The sequence below is a fragment of the Haemaphysalis longicornis genome, unplaced genomic scaffold, assembly GCF_048455015.1.
Source record: "Haemaphysalis longicornis isolate Haplotype H1 unplaced genomic scaffold, Haemaphysalis longicornis Haplotype H1 scaffold_5, whole genome shotgun sequence".
Classification (NCBI taxonomy): domain Eukaryota; kingdom Metazoa; phylum Arthropoda; class Arachnida; order Ixodida; family Ixodidae; genus Haemaphysalis; species Haemaphysalis longicornis.
In genome coordinates this window covers 86,308,448-86,322,918 of record NW_027526385.1, presented here as the reverse complement: position 1 = coordinate 86,322,918, position 14,471 = coordinate 86,308,448, and the positions used below count along the sequence as shown (strand labels likewise).

The 14,471-nt window shown below is 48.4% G+C and overlaps 1 protein-coding gene across 2 annotated transcripts in view; it reads right to left on the bottom strand.

The window, feature by feature from the left end:
• The window catches only part of Wake (ankyrin repeat and fibronectin type III domain containing protein wide awake), a 585,518-nt gene that overhangs the window by 200,785 nt on the left and 370,262 nt on the right, over nt 1–14,471 (bottom strand). For both annotated transcript variants that reach the window (XM_077670881.1, XM_077670882.1), the window contains one exon: nt 6,309–6,413. In XM_077670881.1, coding sequence (XP_077527007.1) covers nt 6,309–6,413 — 105 coding nt within the window. The remainder of the gene's footprint in view (nt 1–6,308; nt 6,414–14,471) is intronic.

The following is a 14,471-nucleotide window of genomic DNA, read 5'->3' as shown; positions in this document are numbered from 1 at the left end:
AAAAGCGCATGACATTTGGGCGTCTGCGGGGACGCGGAGGGCGTCCATGCACTGCGTAGGCCTCGGCTAGTGAATGCTACGATTCCAAGCCGTCCTGGGAGGCTTATCTTTATGCATTTTCACAGCTGACAACATGGCAGAAGCGCGGTACGATGAGTACTGAGTTATTGAAAATGCCCATCCAACAACGCCACCAGTTGTGTTTTACAGAACCAAAACCGAAACCGAAACTTGTTTGGTTGCTCACCTCGGGCATCGTCCAATCACGGTGCCCGCTCCTCCTAACGTCACAGCTTTAGTTGGTGCGGCCGCCGCAAACCGCGCATGGTAGTTTTTCTTCTTTCGCGCTTTGTAAAATAATTACCGATTTGTCAACCGGATAAACGATGAAAAGTGTGCTAATTTGAGCCAGTCTACGCAGTCCAAGCAAAAACGGGGGCTTGACAAATTCACTTCAGTGTCCCTTTAATATTAGCCGCGAGAGCAAACCAGCCTTTCCGCAGCGTCACCAACCCACACCGCATCTTTTCAGTAGGCTATTCTCACACTCAGCTTCTCCAACACAAAAGGGGCTCCCGGCCATTTCATTAAGCAAATCCACTGCCTCTCCTGGCACGTGGCCTCGTTGCTCGCGTGCCTATACAATTTATTCGTATTATCCCATTAAACAGCGAAAACTGCTGCAGTACTCGTGGTAATTATGCCGCGGCTGTGTCATGCAAACTAAGAGGAAGATATCGCAGAAAGAAAAAAAAAAGCCCAACAGTCGGTACGTTTCTAAGGCATAGCGTGCGGCATAAAGCAGGCCATTTCCAGGCAAAACCATTTAGGAATGCAAGCCCAGCCAGCCCGATTTCGCCACGGTATGACTGACGACAACACCTTTTGGTTTGCCTAATCGACCGCTGTCGATGTACAATCGTTGGAGTACGACAGAAGTTAAGAGTTGCCTGAAAAAAAGCAAAAGTAGACAGGGAGATAGTAGAGGGCGGAGTTGGTTTGCAGGCTTCCGTCTTAAGCTCCGAGGTGTTGCCCATCAGAGCAGACGCGTATAGTACTCGCAAGGTCGTAAAGAAGCAGCCGGGTAGACCGCCTCGTACAACAAACGAACACGGGCATATAGGGACGACTATCCACTCTCCCCTGCGCCAACCACAGCTGCGAAGCTGGCAACCCGCACCCCGCTGAGAGATCGGCCCTCCGCTACTTCTCCCTCGCTCAGCGTTATCCCCAGGGCGAAAAAAAGCAAACTGTACCGGAGGAAACGAGGGCACTATGCAAGCGATAAAAGAGAGAGGAAGAGAGAGGAAGAAGAAAGGGAAGTAGGCTGGGAGGGAGAGAGGGGGGCAGTCATTCTGTCCGCCACAGGCGCGGATGTAATAAAAATTTACGGCGCCAATATCCCAGGAGTCGCCGCTTTTTTGTTCCCCTTTTGCCTTCGGCCTGCACCGCCGTCGTCTCTTCGTCTCCCAGCCGTCTTCGTTTTTTGTTCTGTCCTTATTTCCGTCGGAACATCTCTTCCAAGTGAGCGGTTCTCGATCTCCGGACCTCGCTGCCCCCTTTCATTCGTCGTCCTCTTCTTTCCCGGAGACAATCTGGCCAGTGCTCCGGTTCAGGGACGACCTCTCCACTAAGCACCCGTGCCCTCCTCACCCATCTAATACCATCTTCCTTCCTGCGTTTCGCAGGCGACCGGACCATTTACGAGTGCAACCTAGCAGCGTGCCACTAAAGAGAGTAAAGGAGCACTTGCACAACGACGGTCGTGCTCCCCGTGTCGCACATCTTGCCTCGTGTGCTCTGTCCGAGCAGGCGGCGGTTCGCCTCCCGGCTGCAGCTGTGCATTTTATCAGGCTCGTTTTACGGAGTTGGGTCTTTAGAGATGACGTCGACTGTACGTCGTGCCCGTGCCACGATCATCAGGCTTGCCTTTAAAGCGTGCTTCACAGCAAGAAAACCGATGCTGCGGGAGAAAACAGCTAAACAAAGTTAGCAAGTGCGGCATAGACCAATAAGTTTCCTGTGCCTCAATTATAAGCTTTGCCTTGAAAGCGTGCTTCACAGCAAGCAGACTTATGATGCGGGGAAAGCAGCTAAACGAAGCAGCATTGATACATTATATTTGGTGGAATGACCGACGTCACCAATTCGATACTAATCCGATACTAAGTATATGCAATCAATCAATCAATCAATCAATCAATCAATCAATCAATCAATCAATCAATCAATCAATCAATCAATCAATCAATCAATCAATCAATCAATCAATAAATAAATAAATAAATAAATAAATAAATGAGGGAAACTTTCACAGCGTCGGCCGTTATACGAAAATTCCCGCTGAAGGAACTAGCAGTTGGAAGGCGATGCCAACGCAGAACAATCACATTGAATTCGCGCAATAACCGTATGCGACCTCCTTTTCTAGGATATCTTCCTGTTTCTCTTTTTTTCCGCTGTGTTGTTCATTTCAGACAAGTCACTGACACAGCTCAGCGGGAAAAACACTGCGTGACAGGAGGGCTTAATGGACACTGTAGATATATTGTCAGAGCAATATCTTAATGATGCGTGCTTCGCGTTGGAAAACGGAGAACAGATCGTTAAAAGGAAAGGAAACGAACATGCGAGAAATTTTATTAACCTCAATAATGCGCGCTATCATTAACCGCCCACAGCGTTATTCCCTTAGGACTGGAATCAGGAAACCTGGACCGTTGCCCAACCCGGAAATGTGGAATTGTGGTAATCAAGGAACAAAGCCATCCGCTAATCAACGAACGAAGACGAACAAAGCCATTTGCGAGCACAGGCTTGGGCCCGTACCTAAACGTGGCTATCATCATACTCCAGTCCTGGTTATCCTTTATAGCCCTGGTATACGTTCTTTTTGCCTTTGTTTTTGTTTAATGTGCAGCCGAAAGATTCATAAGAGCTGTAAATCATTTATGGTGTTTGCGGCACGTAAAACGAATAACATGAGTAGTTCCAGGTAGCAGGATGTCCGGTACACAAAATAAGGTCAGTTCGTTTACGTCGAGCCCGCGTGGCTTGTGTGGTTTTATCACCCAATTGGGATGCTGCCATTTCACTCAATGAAGGTAGACACGCACTGGGCTTAGGAAAACAATTGACAAGAGCTGATATTCTACTTCCTCTTGGTGCCGTGTCACGGCGCTGTATTCCTCATGAGTATGCACGATTCCCGGCATCGACCCGCCGCGGTGGCTCAGTGGCTAAGGCGTTGCGCTGCTGAGCACGAGGTCGCGGGTTCGATTCCCGGCCGCGGCGGCCGCTTTTCTGATGGAGGCGAAAAGCAAAAACGCCCGTGTGTACGAGATTTCGGCGCACGTTAAAGATCCCCAGGTGGTCAAAATTAATCCGGAGCCCTCCACTACGGCGCGCCTCATCGCCTGCGTTGCATCGGCGCGTTAAACCCTACAATCAATCAATCAATAAATCAATCAATCAATCAATCAATCGATTCCCGGCATCGGGCCTGTCTGTCCCGTTACCCGTTATTCTCGATTGTTTAATGTCAAGAAGCAGCGCGACCGCTACTTCTAAAGCAGCCTGGAAAGTCCATCGAACGCGGACTTGAACACGTACAGTCTCCAGCAGTCTTAGCTGGAGCAACGCTTTCCGCAATTATGACCATCTCCTTTCGTAGCGTAAGGTAATTTAGCCATAACTTTTGCGCTGCTATGAAGTTAAAGGTGGCACTTAAGTCCTCCCCAATGGTTTGAACTGTTTTACATCACAGAGTTCGAGGTATGTCACGGCAAAGTAGAATACAGTCAAACCTCGTTATAAAGACGTATTATCAAAACAGTAATTTAGTTCGTTATATCCGATATTCGTTGTAACAGTAGAGCCAAAAATTGGTTCAAACTAATCGGTTAATGTGGTTCCCGCAAAAATCCTTGATACAAAAACGCATTACTTTAATATTCCAACCTACTACAAACAAGGTAACCCTTATCTTTCTCGTTGTGGCATTTCAAGCTAAATGAACCAGAACATGAAACAGGAAATTACAACACAACAAAGTTCATTTAAAGAAACATGCCTGCGTTCCTATTTTTCAGAGGAAGGATGGGATGTTTGCCTGGTGGCTATTCGAAGCACTGAGCATGATGAAGTCTTCCACAGTGCCGACGAACAAAGGGGCCTTTTCTACTTCGGCAGTTTCGGACGCCGGGAGTTTGTCCAAGTAGCTTCTCAGCCTACTCGTCAAACAATTCTTCGTTATATGCGACAGTTCGCGCGGCTCTCACAGTTTCACTTTCGTTATAAAAGAATAAGCGTCATCGAAATGAAGCATGACCACCCAAAGTTCGTATTAAGTTCTTTATAACTGATAATTCGCTATATCATTGTTCGTTATAACGAGGTTCAACTGTGCGATGTGGACGATCGTTCACGTAGGTAGCGGCGTACGGGATGTCATGGCCGAAGTAAAAGATAGTGTTTCCATTCAAAAGCGCCTTGACGGCCGCATCACCGCGTGCGAGATGATACTAATGAACTGCTCCTAGGGAGGCGTCCAGTGGTAAAGCTCCGCCCGCAGTTAGAGAGGCCCGTGTATAGAACACCTCAGGAAACAACGCCAGCGAACTCAACGTTACATTTTTCATCGCGATTTGTACTCGCGTAGGCAGGCGGTGCCATTATCTTAGGTTTTGAAGAAGGGATGCTCCGCTGGATGCGTCTTCATCTTCATCGACGGAGAGAAGCGACTCTAGCAATGGGTGACGTGTCTTGCGCCGATGGTTATAAAACTCAGGGAAACATTCACGCTCTAACGCAAGCCGGTGTCCCCTGCCTTATTTGTGCAGCTGTGCATGCGGCTATGCACATTTCTCATCGAATTCCAGGGTTCCTCGAACAGCCGTTCAAAAGGGTAATCGCGGTATTACGACCGAGAAATCCTCCTCCCCGCAGTCCCGCAATACCAGTATTATGCAGGTGCTCCCGACCGGTCGCCTTCCGTAAACACAGCCGTTTATATTGAATAGCCCACCATCCCATCAGTTTAGTAGGGCGCAACGAAAGCTGGTAGCTTCCGTTGCCAGTCATTGCGTACCAATCACTGCTTCAGGCCGGGCTAGAATAGTTCCAGAACGTGTCCGCATTCATATCTCCCGCGACACGACCTCCGAGCAATACGAGTACCTCACTCCCAGCAGATATATGAGAGGCCCGTCACTCCGAGGTCGCCATCCAGGAGCCGTGAAGGGCCCTAGGAATGGGCGAAACTATCCGTGGCTGGCCGAGGTTCTTTCGAAGTACCTTAGGCTGAAATGGAAGCTTTGGTACTACACACAGAAGACTTCCGGCAAAGCAAACTCGGAGAAAGCAGGAATACCTGCCAGTTGATAGCCTTTTAGAACTCCCTCTTATGGGATATAACAAATAAGTGATTTCGGCGCACGCTCAAGGTCTCCAGGTTGTCGAGCCCTCCACTAAGGTACGCCACACAGCCCACGTGTTGCTTCGGCGGGTTAAACCCCTAAATTTTTTTAGTGTGCAGCACTTTGGCGTCCGCTACTGTAGTTTGACGGTCACGTTGTCCTGTCTACCAAGCGAACGAAGGGAGAACACAAGACAGAAAGAAAAAGGAGGAGGACTGTGGCAAAAGTGTGAGGTGGAGGGCGGTATGCTGAGCATACACAAGACGTTCCCCGGCGGCGACGCATGGCGAAGGTGTGAAGGGGAGGCATTGAGACACGCTGGCGAGGCGACGCGGTAAGAGTTGACGCAATAGCAGCGCGTGCAGTCGTGCGCCCGGCGATGATGTGCGTTCGCTTCCTGAGACGCAATTCGCGCAGCTGACGCAGAGGCCCACCACCGCTGCCGTCGAGAGAACCCACGAGTGAGTGCTGCATCAGCGCACGGCAGCACCCAGGAGCGAGTGGTGAACAACGAGTGAGGAAACCGGTGGATTTACTTCCCGTCCTCTTCGTGCATGGCTCATGACATTTGCGCGGGAGGTTCAAACACGATTCGCAAGAACATGCTCGGTAGCGGCAACGCGCTGCGAGGTAACGGCAGAGTCGCGCGAGCAGCCATGCGGTTGCTGATAACGCGATCATTTCTTGAGACGGAGAAGATATGTGTCACGACCGAGAAGTCTGAAGTTCGCGATACGCACAAAGTTTTCATTAAGGAGTATAGTTATCGTCAGCCATTTTCTATGAAAGCAAACACGCGGGCTGAATGCGACTTTCTCTCTGCGGGAGGTCGACCGTGAACGCCGCTATATACGTGCAAGGAAACACATGCCCGCCGATTGTTTCACTCACTCGTGGCGCCGTCCTGTGCACGCGTCCGCAGAGCTCCACCCGAAGGACTGCGTCTGGTGAGGAGTCTTGCAGGAGGGGGCGAGGCTTCCGGCTTGTCCGGTGAGCCTGCAGTGGGCACAAAAAGAGAGAAAAAAAGAAGAATCATGGGCCATTCCACTCCGGGTAGGGGGATCACGGGGAAGATATTTCAGCGCACGACATTTAAAAGAAAAGAAATTTTGGTATACATTTGCCGTGGTTGAGCGCGGTTAAACCAAGTTGATTGGATGAAACAAAAACAAAAATTCCCCGCATTTCCCCGTGGGGAAGAATGTGAAAGTGCGAATGTACGAGTTGAATTTGCACGGTTCGGTAATGTTCGCGAAAGAGAGATCACACACACACACACAACTACAAAGAAAGAAAGATGCATTTATTCACAGACACCTATTTGTGTTGTCGTTGTACTTGATTGCTAGAGCGGATCTCAGCTTTGAAATTTCGTGTCAGTACTCCTTTAAGCGGGTGCATTAGCCCTTCTCACGCCCGATTCCTGGCCAATCCCCCACGTGGGTATGTGCCATGTCAGCGGCCAGGCAGCGCGCGCCCATCTCCCCCCGTTGCCAAGGAAGACGAGGAGCGCGCGCACCCGCAGCTGTTGCTATGCGGACGGCGGCGGAATGCGGACGGCGGCGGACGCTTCAGGCTCGCTTAAGAAGTGCATTCGCACTTAAAAAACAGCGGTGAACACAGCACACAGTTAGAAGAAAACGGCGAGACAAGCTGGCAAGCTCACAAGATGCAAATTGCTGGTCACAGAGGAACGAAACGTTGTGGTGCTCCGCTCTACCTGCCGCCATGTTGTCAATACGGGAACACGCAATGGTCGTAGCGTACGCAAGCTACTTTGCAGAAATAGCGTGTGTTCATCTTAAGACCACTCAAAGCAATACAAACTTTGCGTTCTGCGCATGTACAGTGCAAGCGACACAAGGGAATAGCGTACGGTAACACTTTGCGTGGTGCTAAAAACGCGCTACGAAAACTCTATATTAGGGTGTTCTAGCATACCGTTACCATGTTTACGTTACCGTCTACAGTGACTGCAGGAGTCGACTGCGCATGCGCGAGTAGTTACCGTAAACGGTAACTTACAGACAGAGGTTTTACCCCCCCCCCCTCCCCCGAGCTCTCTGCATGCGCCGGCGAAGTGTACCCCCGTCTTGATTACAGCAAACGCACTGCGCTCGGAGCTTGAAGCTTAGTGCGGCCAATTAAAGCAACCTTAGTTGATGTTGTTTATTACGTTATTCCTCCAAAATTATGCTCAGGAGTACAAGTGGCTATTTTTCTCAGGCGGAAGAGAAAAATGGCCACCCCACTTGGGCTAAGGCCGCTAGCCTCAAATTCTTCGGACGAGTTACTGAGTTCGCAAAGCGTTATTACGCCTCCAAAATTGTTCTGCAGACAGTAATGTAGGTTCATGCGTAATTATTACAACGTTTTCTGCTTATTTGATACCGGAATATTAAAGCAAAGCTCTCTAGCTCTACCAGCCAACGGTTCTTTCGTGGCGAGCGCGACAACAAACTCCCAACGCGTCGGAGGCGGCGTCGGGGGAGGGAGAGGGGGGGTGGGGGGGGGGGGGGGGGGGACGGAGGGCTGGTTTTACTCACGGAACACTCTTGAGATGGCGCGCGAATTTACCCAGCGTTCCCTGCGCAGAAGTGCCTGTTCGCGGGCGGCGGCGTCGGCGGTACGACTTTGTCGCCTGCTTTAGCGACGGTTGTTGTGGGCCTGTTTTCGCGTCCATTGCGCGTGCGTTCGCACGGCTTGATTAACTTGTTCGACAGCACCGCTAGGGTAATTCGCACCCGACGGAATTAAGTGGTCGTACGGCAAAGATACGCTAAGGATTGCTTTGCAGGGCGGGAAAACAAAATGTACAAACCACATACAGACATCTGGCGGCTAGAGAAACGCCACCTTTTGCGCACTGCTTGCCATGAATGGGACTCCGTTTTCTAAATTGGTGATGACCAATTCGGTTGTGTTTTAAGAGGTATTCCAAAAGGCGAAAGTAGCAACTGGTTCTGATAAATAGCGATTATAAAAGTTCTCGCAGCTTTTTCGCAATTTTCAAACTTACTAAACTAACTAGTTTAAATCGGTATACATGGGAATCACTATGCTCACATGCCGAATTGTTTCGGTGTCTGCGCTTGTGTCACGCGGTGGTGTAGGTCCAAGCTAGCACACCAAGATAGCTAAGTTCTGCTGTCTCACCCGTTGAAAGACGCTCCTCCCCATTTTCTTTCTCCCGACTCACGGCCGGGGCAAAGCAGCGGCGTCCGCCGCTCTAACCCTGCTGTTGCCGACACTGCTACTGCGTTCGGGACGGCGCTCCCGCGAATTCCAGGTAACGGCTAGCAGAATCTCTCGTTTCACTCTTTGTAGAGCCACGTGTGCGAATTCAAGTGACGTCGCATGGGCAGTTGTTGTGGGTGTCGTTTTATTGCTTTCCAACCACCTTCACAGCGTGGATTGGAGCCAATTTTTTTTAGCGTAAGCGTGAATTCTAGTTTCACTTGATTCCAACTGTCCACAGTAGATTGCGGCAGAGTAGATTGCGCCACCGACATCATGTTTTTTTTTTTGAAACTGTACAGGAGGTGTCTAAAACATTCTCAAAACAAATAGTCTATTGTGAACGCTTAATCGTAAAAGTGAACGATTCAGGCTCTTTAAACAAGAGCAAATAGCTCTGAGCAAAAACGTTTTGCGTCATTTGTTTTGAGACTAATTCGTCAAGTGTCGCTACCAACCGCAAAGGCTGCGCTAAAACGCGTCCTACCGTTTTCAGTGGTTAACGGAAACTCCTGCTTCAGTTAACACGGTAAACGGTGACGTGAAAACGGTAAAGATAAGCTAAAACTCCCTGTTAGACGCTTCCAGTTTTCGTAAGCGGCCGAGGCGCTGGCTTGACCATTGTTGGTTTTGAAGGTTAGATAGACGCTACGAGCAAGGGACCTTTTTTTCAGTTTGACTTGTAATAATCTTCGCCTAAAATAGAAGTGCAGTCCTAGCGTGGGATAGCATGTTTAGAGGGCGTCGTGTTCTTAATAGCGTTAAGCTATTTTTTAGCCACATACTCTCCAAACGTTCAGAAATTTTATTTTGCCGACAGCTGAACCCAGTTCTAAAATCTCATCAGAGTCATCTCTACACTTCAAACTCTTTGAGCGGTTACTGTTGTTGCGGTCATCTTCGTTGGACGAAATAAAGCAAAAATATGAGTAGTCGGAGTCCGTACTCCTCGGTTCGAGGAGCACACCCCTCAAAAATAAAAAAAAAAAGAAAGAAGTGAAGGAAGACCGAAAGGAATGGTGAAAGAAGGAAAGAAAGAAATAAAAGACGTAAAAAAATAACACAGAAGGTAAGGAAGATCGAAAGGAAGAAAGAAAGACGGGTAAAAGGAAAGAAAGAAAGAACGAAGAAGAGAACGAAAGCAAGAACAAAAGGAAAGACAGAAAAAGAAATGTAGAAAGAAAGGGAGAAAGAAAGAAATAACGAAGAAAGAACGAAATGAAGAAAGAAAGAAAGAAAACAACAATGAAAGAAAGAGAGGAAGAAGGAAACAAAGAAAGCAAAAATAAAGAGACTAAGAAGGAAAGACAGGAAACAAAAAACAGAGAAAAAAGACAGAGATAAATAAAGAAAGAAAAAAGAAAGGAATAAGGAAGGAAGGAGAGAGGAGAGAGAGATCAAAACTTTAGTTAGAAAATATTTAGAAAACCGGGTTAGCGAGGGGGGTGGCGGAGGAAGAAAAGATTACACAGCCCACTGCGATCTGTGAAAACAATAAAATTCTCCGTGACCTTCTTTTCCGCCATCAAAAGCCGGACAAGAACTTCCACACTGCTACTCTGGGTTTGTAAAGGTCGGAGGTGGCCCATAAACCATTTCGCGGCTCAAAATGTCCAGAGAAGGAAAGCCGTCTGCGGATTTAATGGCCGAAAACGGCAAGTGTACGTGTAGGAAGTTACTGTTATAAAGCACTTAGACTGCGCGGGCAGCCGCCGTTGAAACGGTTCTCAAATATGAAGAGCGGCGTTGGATATTTTGGAACAGTGCAATTCTAAGCTGTCAACAACAGATGGCAATCTGAAATCTTGTTCAAGACACAAAAAACGACAGTACACCTCAAGAATTCAAGCGTAAATGCAGAACTGGGCGAGCAGCGTTGACGGCAGAAATTTTAATATTCGACCATAAGAAAGAGGCGATTTTGAGCAGTTCTGTTGGACGCTTTTCAAATGTTTCGTAAAAAATGTTCTCGGTTCTGCCGGGAGCCCACCTTTACCGTTCGAAGTATTCGGGGACCTGAAATGCCAAAAAATTACTGATAATAAAAAATGCTGAACTGTGGTCTGCCGAAAGATTAGAGCGTCCTTTTCAACATAATGTTGCGCGGGACTTTTTAAAGCGAAGCTTTCTGCGCCTGTATTGCGCCGTAGATCGTAACACGTAAACGGACAGCACAAAAGCCAACTACACAATGGGGTTTCACAAAGCGGACGTGATGATGATGATGATGATGATGATGATGAGGCCAACGTCAATCCGGTAACGCAATTCCGACACGGTGGAAGGACTTTGACTCAGGACCTTTAGGACTTTGACTCAGTTTGCGTGCGAGAAAGGTTAGCGTTATAACCATCTTTCTCTGGAGAAAAGGGCTTTGATTTTTCTGAAGGCACAACGGCAAGCATGTACTGTCGGGAGCAGAAGTTTTTATTCTACGACAGCAGTATTGGAAGGGCAGCGCGCCGCTACCACTTGAGTTGGGCCCTTCATAATTGTACGCCTATTACCTATACAGCTTAACTGCGCACCTGTTCGTTTTCTCGCGCGCTTAGTCCGCAGAAATAACAGTATGATTCCTGACATGGAATACAGAGTTTTGCTCCCGTCTGTACGTCGCAGATGGAAGAAGAACTTGAGAATATTTCTTTTATTTTTTATGCTTAGAAAAGGCATGAAAAGACACGAGTTTCAAATTTCGCCGAATTTGAGGAGATGTTTTGACATGTCACCACCTTAGTTCGTACTATTCGCGTCCAATGATATGCATTAAACTGATGGAAAGGCTAATGGCCATTGCAGGTGATCGATGCCTAATTTTTTCATGCTTAGATTTAGGAAATTGAAGTTGGGGCGTGCCTTACCACTCGACCAGTAGCTCGCTGGGCCTTATCATCTACAGTTTCTGTGGCGACGGGTTGGCGCTCATGCTTCTCTTGTTTGAATCCCCCTGGGGCTCCAGCATCCATTTGTTGCGCGCTAACAGCCCCTTCGCTAGACTGCGCGGCCCTGATGTCACTAACACTGACGTGGCAATGAAAAGGACCAGAAAGCCAGAAAGAGTGGTGACGAAATTGACACCAAAAGCTTCGCTGTAGAGTATACGATCTGGCACCACGGCGTGCCAGCATTCAGGCATTGCTTCTTTGCGGCCGGCCCATTGGGTGGCATTGCTAGTGGCCCATCATCACAAACTTGTCCGCCGCGGACCCAGAACACTAAGCGCGCACTTAAAACAGGCCATGCGCCGGTTCAACTCAGCATCAGCTGTTTCAGCCATAACGGAGGATTGCAAGGTAATTTGTCACTCACTCACTCACTCACTCACTCACTCACTCACTCACTCACTCACTCACTCACTCACTCACTCACTCACTCACTAACTCACTCACTCACTCACTCACTCACCCACCCACCCACCCACCCACCCACCCACTCTCACTCACTCACTCACTCACTCACTCACTCACTCACTCACTCACTCACTCACTCACCCACCCACTCACCCACCCAGCCACCCACCCACCCACCCACTCACTCACTCACTCACTCACTCACTCACTCACTCACTCACTCACTCACTCACTCACTCACTCACTCACTCACTCACTCACTCACTCACTCACTCACTCACTCACTCACTCACTCACTCACTCACTCACTCAAAAACGTATGGAGATAATACATAAATAACAGTAACGGAAAGAATAACTTAAAGATGATAGTGACAGTGCTCTGATATTGTCGGCTTGCTAAGCTTGAATAACTACTAGCGCTAAGCGGACAGGACCAATAGAGGAAAAGGGGCAGGGCAGACGATAATCTTTCCATGATCCTCTCATCGCAGCCTCTCACTCCGCAGACGCCGTGATTATATGCCAAGGAGAAACCGGGCACACCGAAGTGATTTTCCGGGAAATGTCAGAGCCGCAAAGCGGATAAAGGCAAGAGGTGGAAGAGTCTGTCGCTCACAGGAGTCAGGCGGCGTGAAATCGCGGAGAGACAGGATCAAAATGACCCTACAAACAACCGTACGAGATGCTCGACAACGTCAAGTTTTTGTCCCCAAAACTTTGGTGGCGCTTAAGCGTTCTTGTCGTTGTTTGTTCATCTTTTATAGAGAAAGACATCGCTGCGTAAGTGCCAACAAATTTTAATTAGCGCGAGGAAACGCTAGTCGTTGGCCTGACAGTAGTGAACTAATCCCCAAGTATCAGCGACAACAAGTGCCCTAAGCCTTTGCTATTCGATCTGTGGCGTGTTTACGGAAGTGGCGGCTACGAGGAAGCTCTTTCGCGCTAATTCCCAGCGGTGCAACAGCAGCAGCCATGATCTAGTGCCGGAGGGAGCGGCGTGCCGCCGCGAGAAAACAAGCAGCTGTCGATGACAACTCTGCTCATTCTGGGCACGTACGTCACCACAAAAGAACAAACTGACCGAGGTGACTGCCGCTAGGAGCAGGGGTTGCACTTTGTCGTACCGGTGGTATTTGCCTGGGTTCACGCTAAGACGTCATAAACGAAAACCGGCGTAGGTGAGCATGATTCCTGTCAATTCTTTACTGCGTTTTATTTTGCAGTGTTAAATCTCCGTTACGTTCAGTATTCTTGTATTCGGAGGCTGTATGTTTATTGTCTTGAGAAATGGTGTTAGTAATCGAGTTCTTACGAAGAGACTCAAAAAAAAAAATCCTGGGCCATCTCAATGTGAAACCTGGGGAGGGGCGAAGCATGCAGTGTATTAGTGTATTCTTGGCGCCTTGGCGTTCTTGCCAACGGTAATGAAACCATTGGGAGGTAGTAGAGGTGCACAGCTTTGCTCTAAAAGTAAAGTATCTTGTAACTGAAGCACGAAGCTCTCTAGCTCGAGGCGTAAACGAGTGTCCCGGTGTTTTTTTAGCACGCGTCGCGTTCTAGGGTGAGACGTAAACGAGTTTTCCGCTGTTTTAGTACCGTGACTACACGAGAAAACGATGCGACGATGACAAGAGATGCCAACATCCGGCCCCTAAGGGGATTTGCCCCTAAAACAAAAGTTATCTCGAAAGCTAGCCTTGTATTCCTTCTTCTTTAAACGTGATGGCGTTTGACACCAAGCTCACGCCGGTAACATCTACGCATGCGCAGCAGGGATTGAAAGATTTGTTTTATTTGAGATGTTCGTGACACCTTTAGTACCATTTTTAAAGGGGCCGCCGCGTGCATAGATAAATTTCTTGCTGTGGATCATCAGCCCGACTCTTCTCCAGCAACTGTACTCTGCTAGCTTCACCGCACAAAGACTCTACTTGCAGTGAAGCAACCTGTAAAGGCAAACTTAAACCTTTTTTTTTTTTAAAGTGGTGTGCGACGGGTACAGTACCGCTTAATTCCGTAAAACAAATTTTGATGTACGCGCCTGTCTGTTCTATGGCATTTATTTTCATAAGGGGTAGCTGTTCAGGATAAGTTTCTTGCTACGGATCGGCCAAACTCATTCCCGGCAACTCTGCTCTGCTAGCTTCACCACACAATGACTCTACTTGCAGTAAAGCACCCTTTGTAGGCAAACCTAGATCTCTTTTTGAACTATGTCACGGGTTCGGTGCAAATTAAAGTTCGTATAACCCCTTTTGAAGGACCAGCATTGGTCAGGGGTCGAGAACAAACAAGTACGGCTGGCCTAGGAGCATTAATCTGGGAAGCGACTAAGGCCACAATTATGAGGTCAGTTTACGCAGGGTCGGTTTGTTCGCCAGGGCAGAAATTGAAGGTAAAATTAATTGACAGTAAAATTAATAACTGTTACTGTAGGGCCCACCCCGTATTCATCCCGACGTTT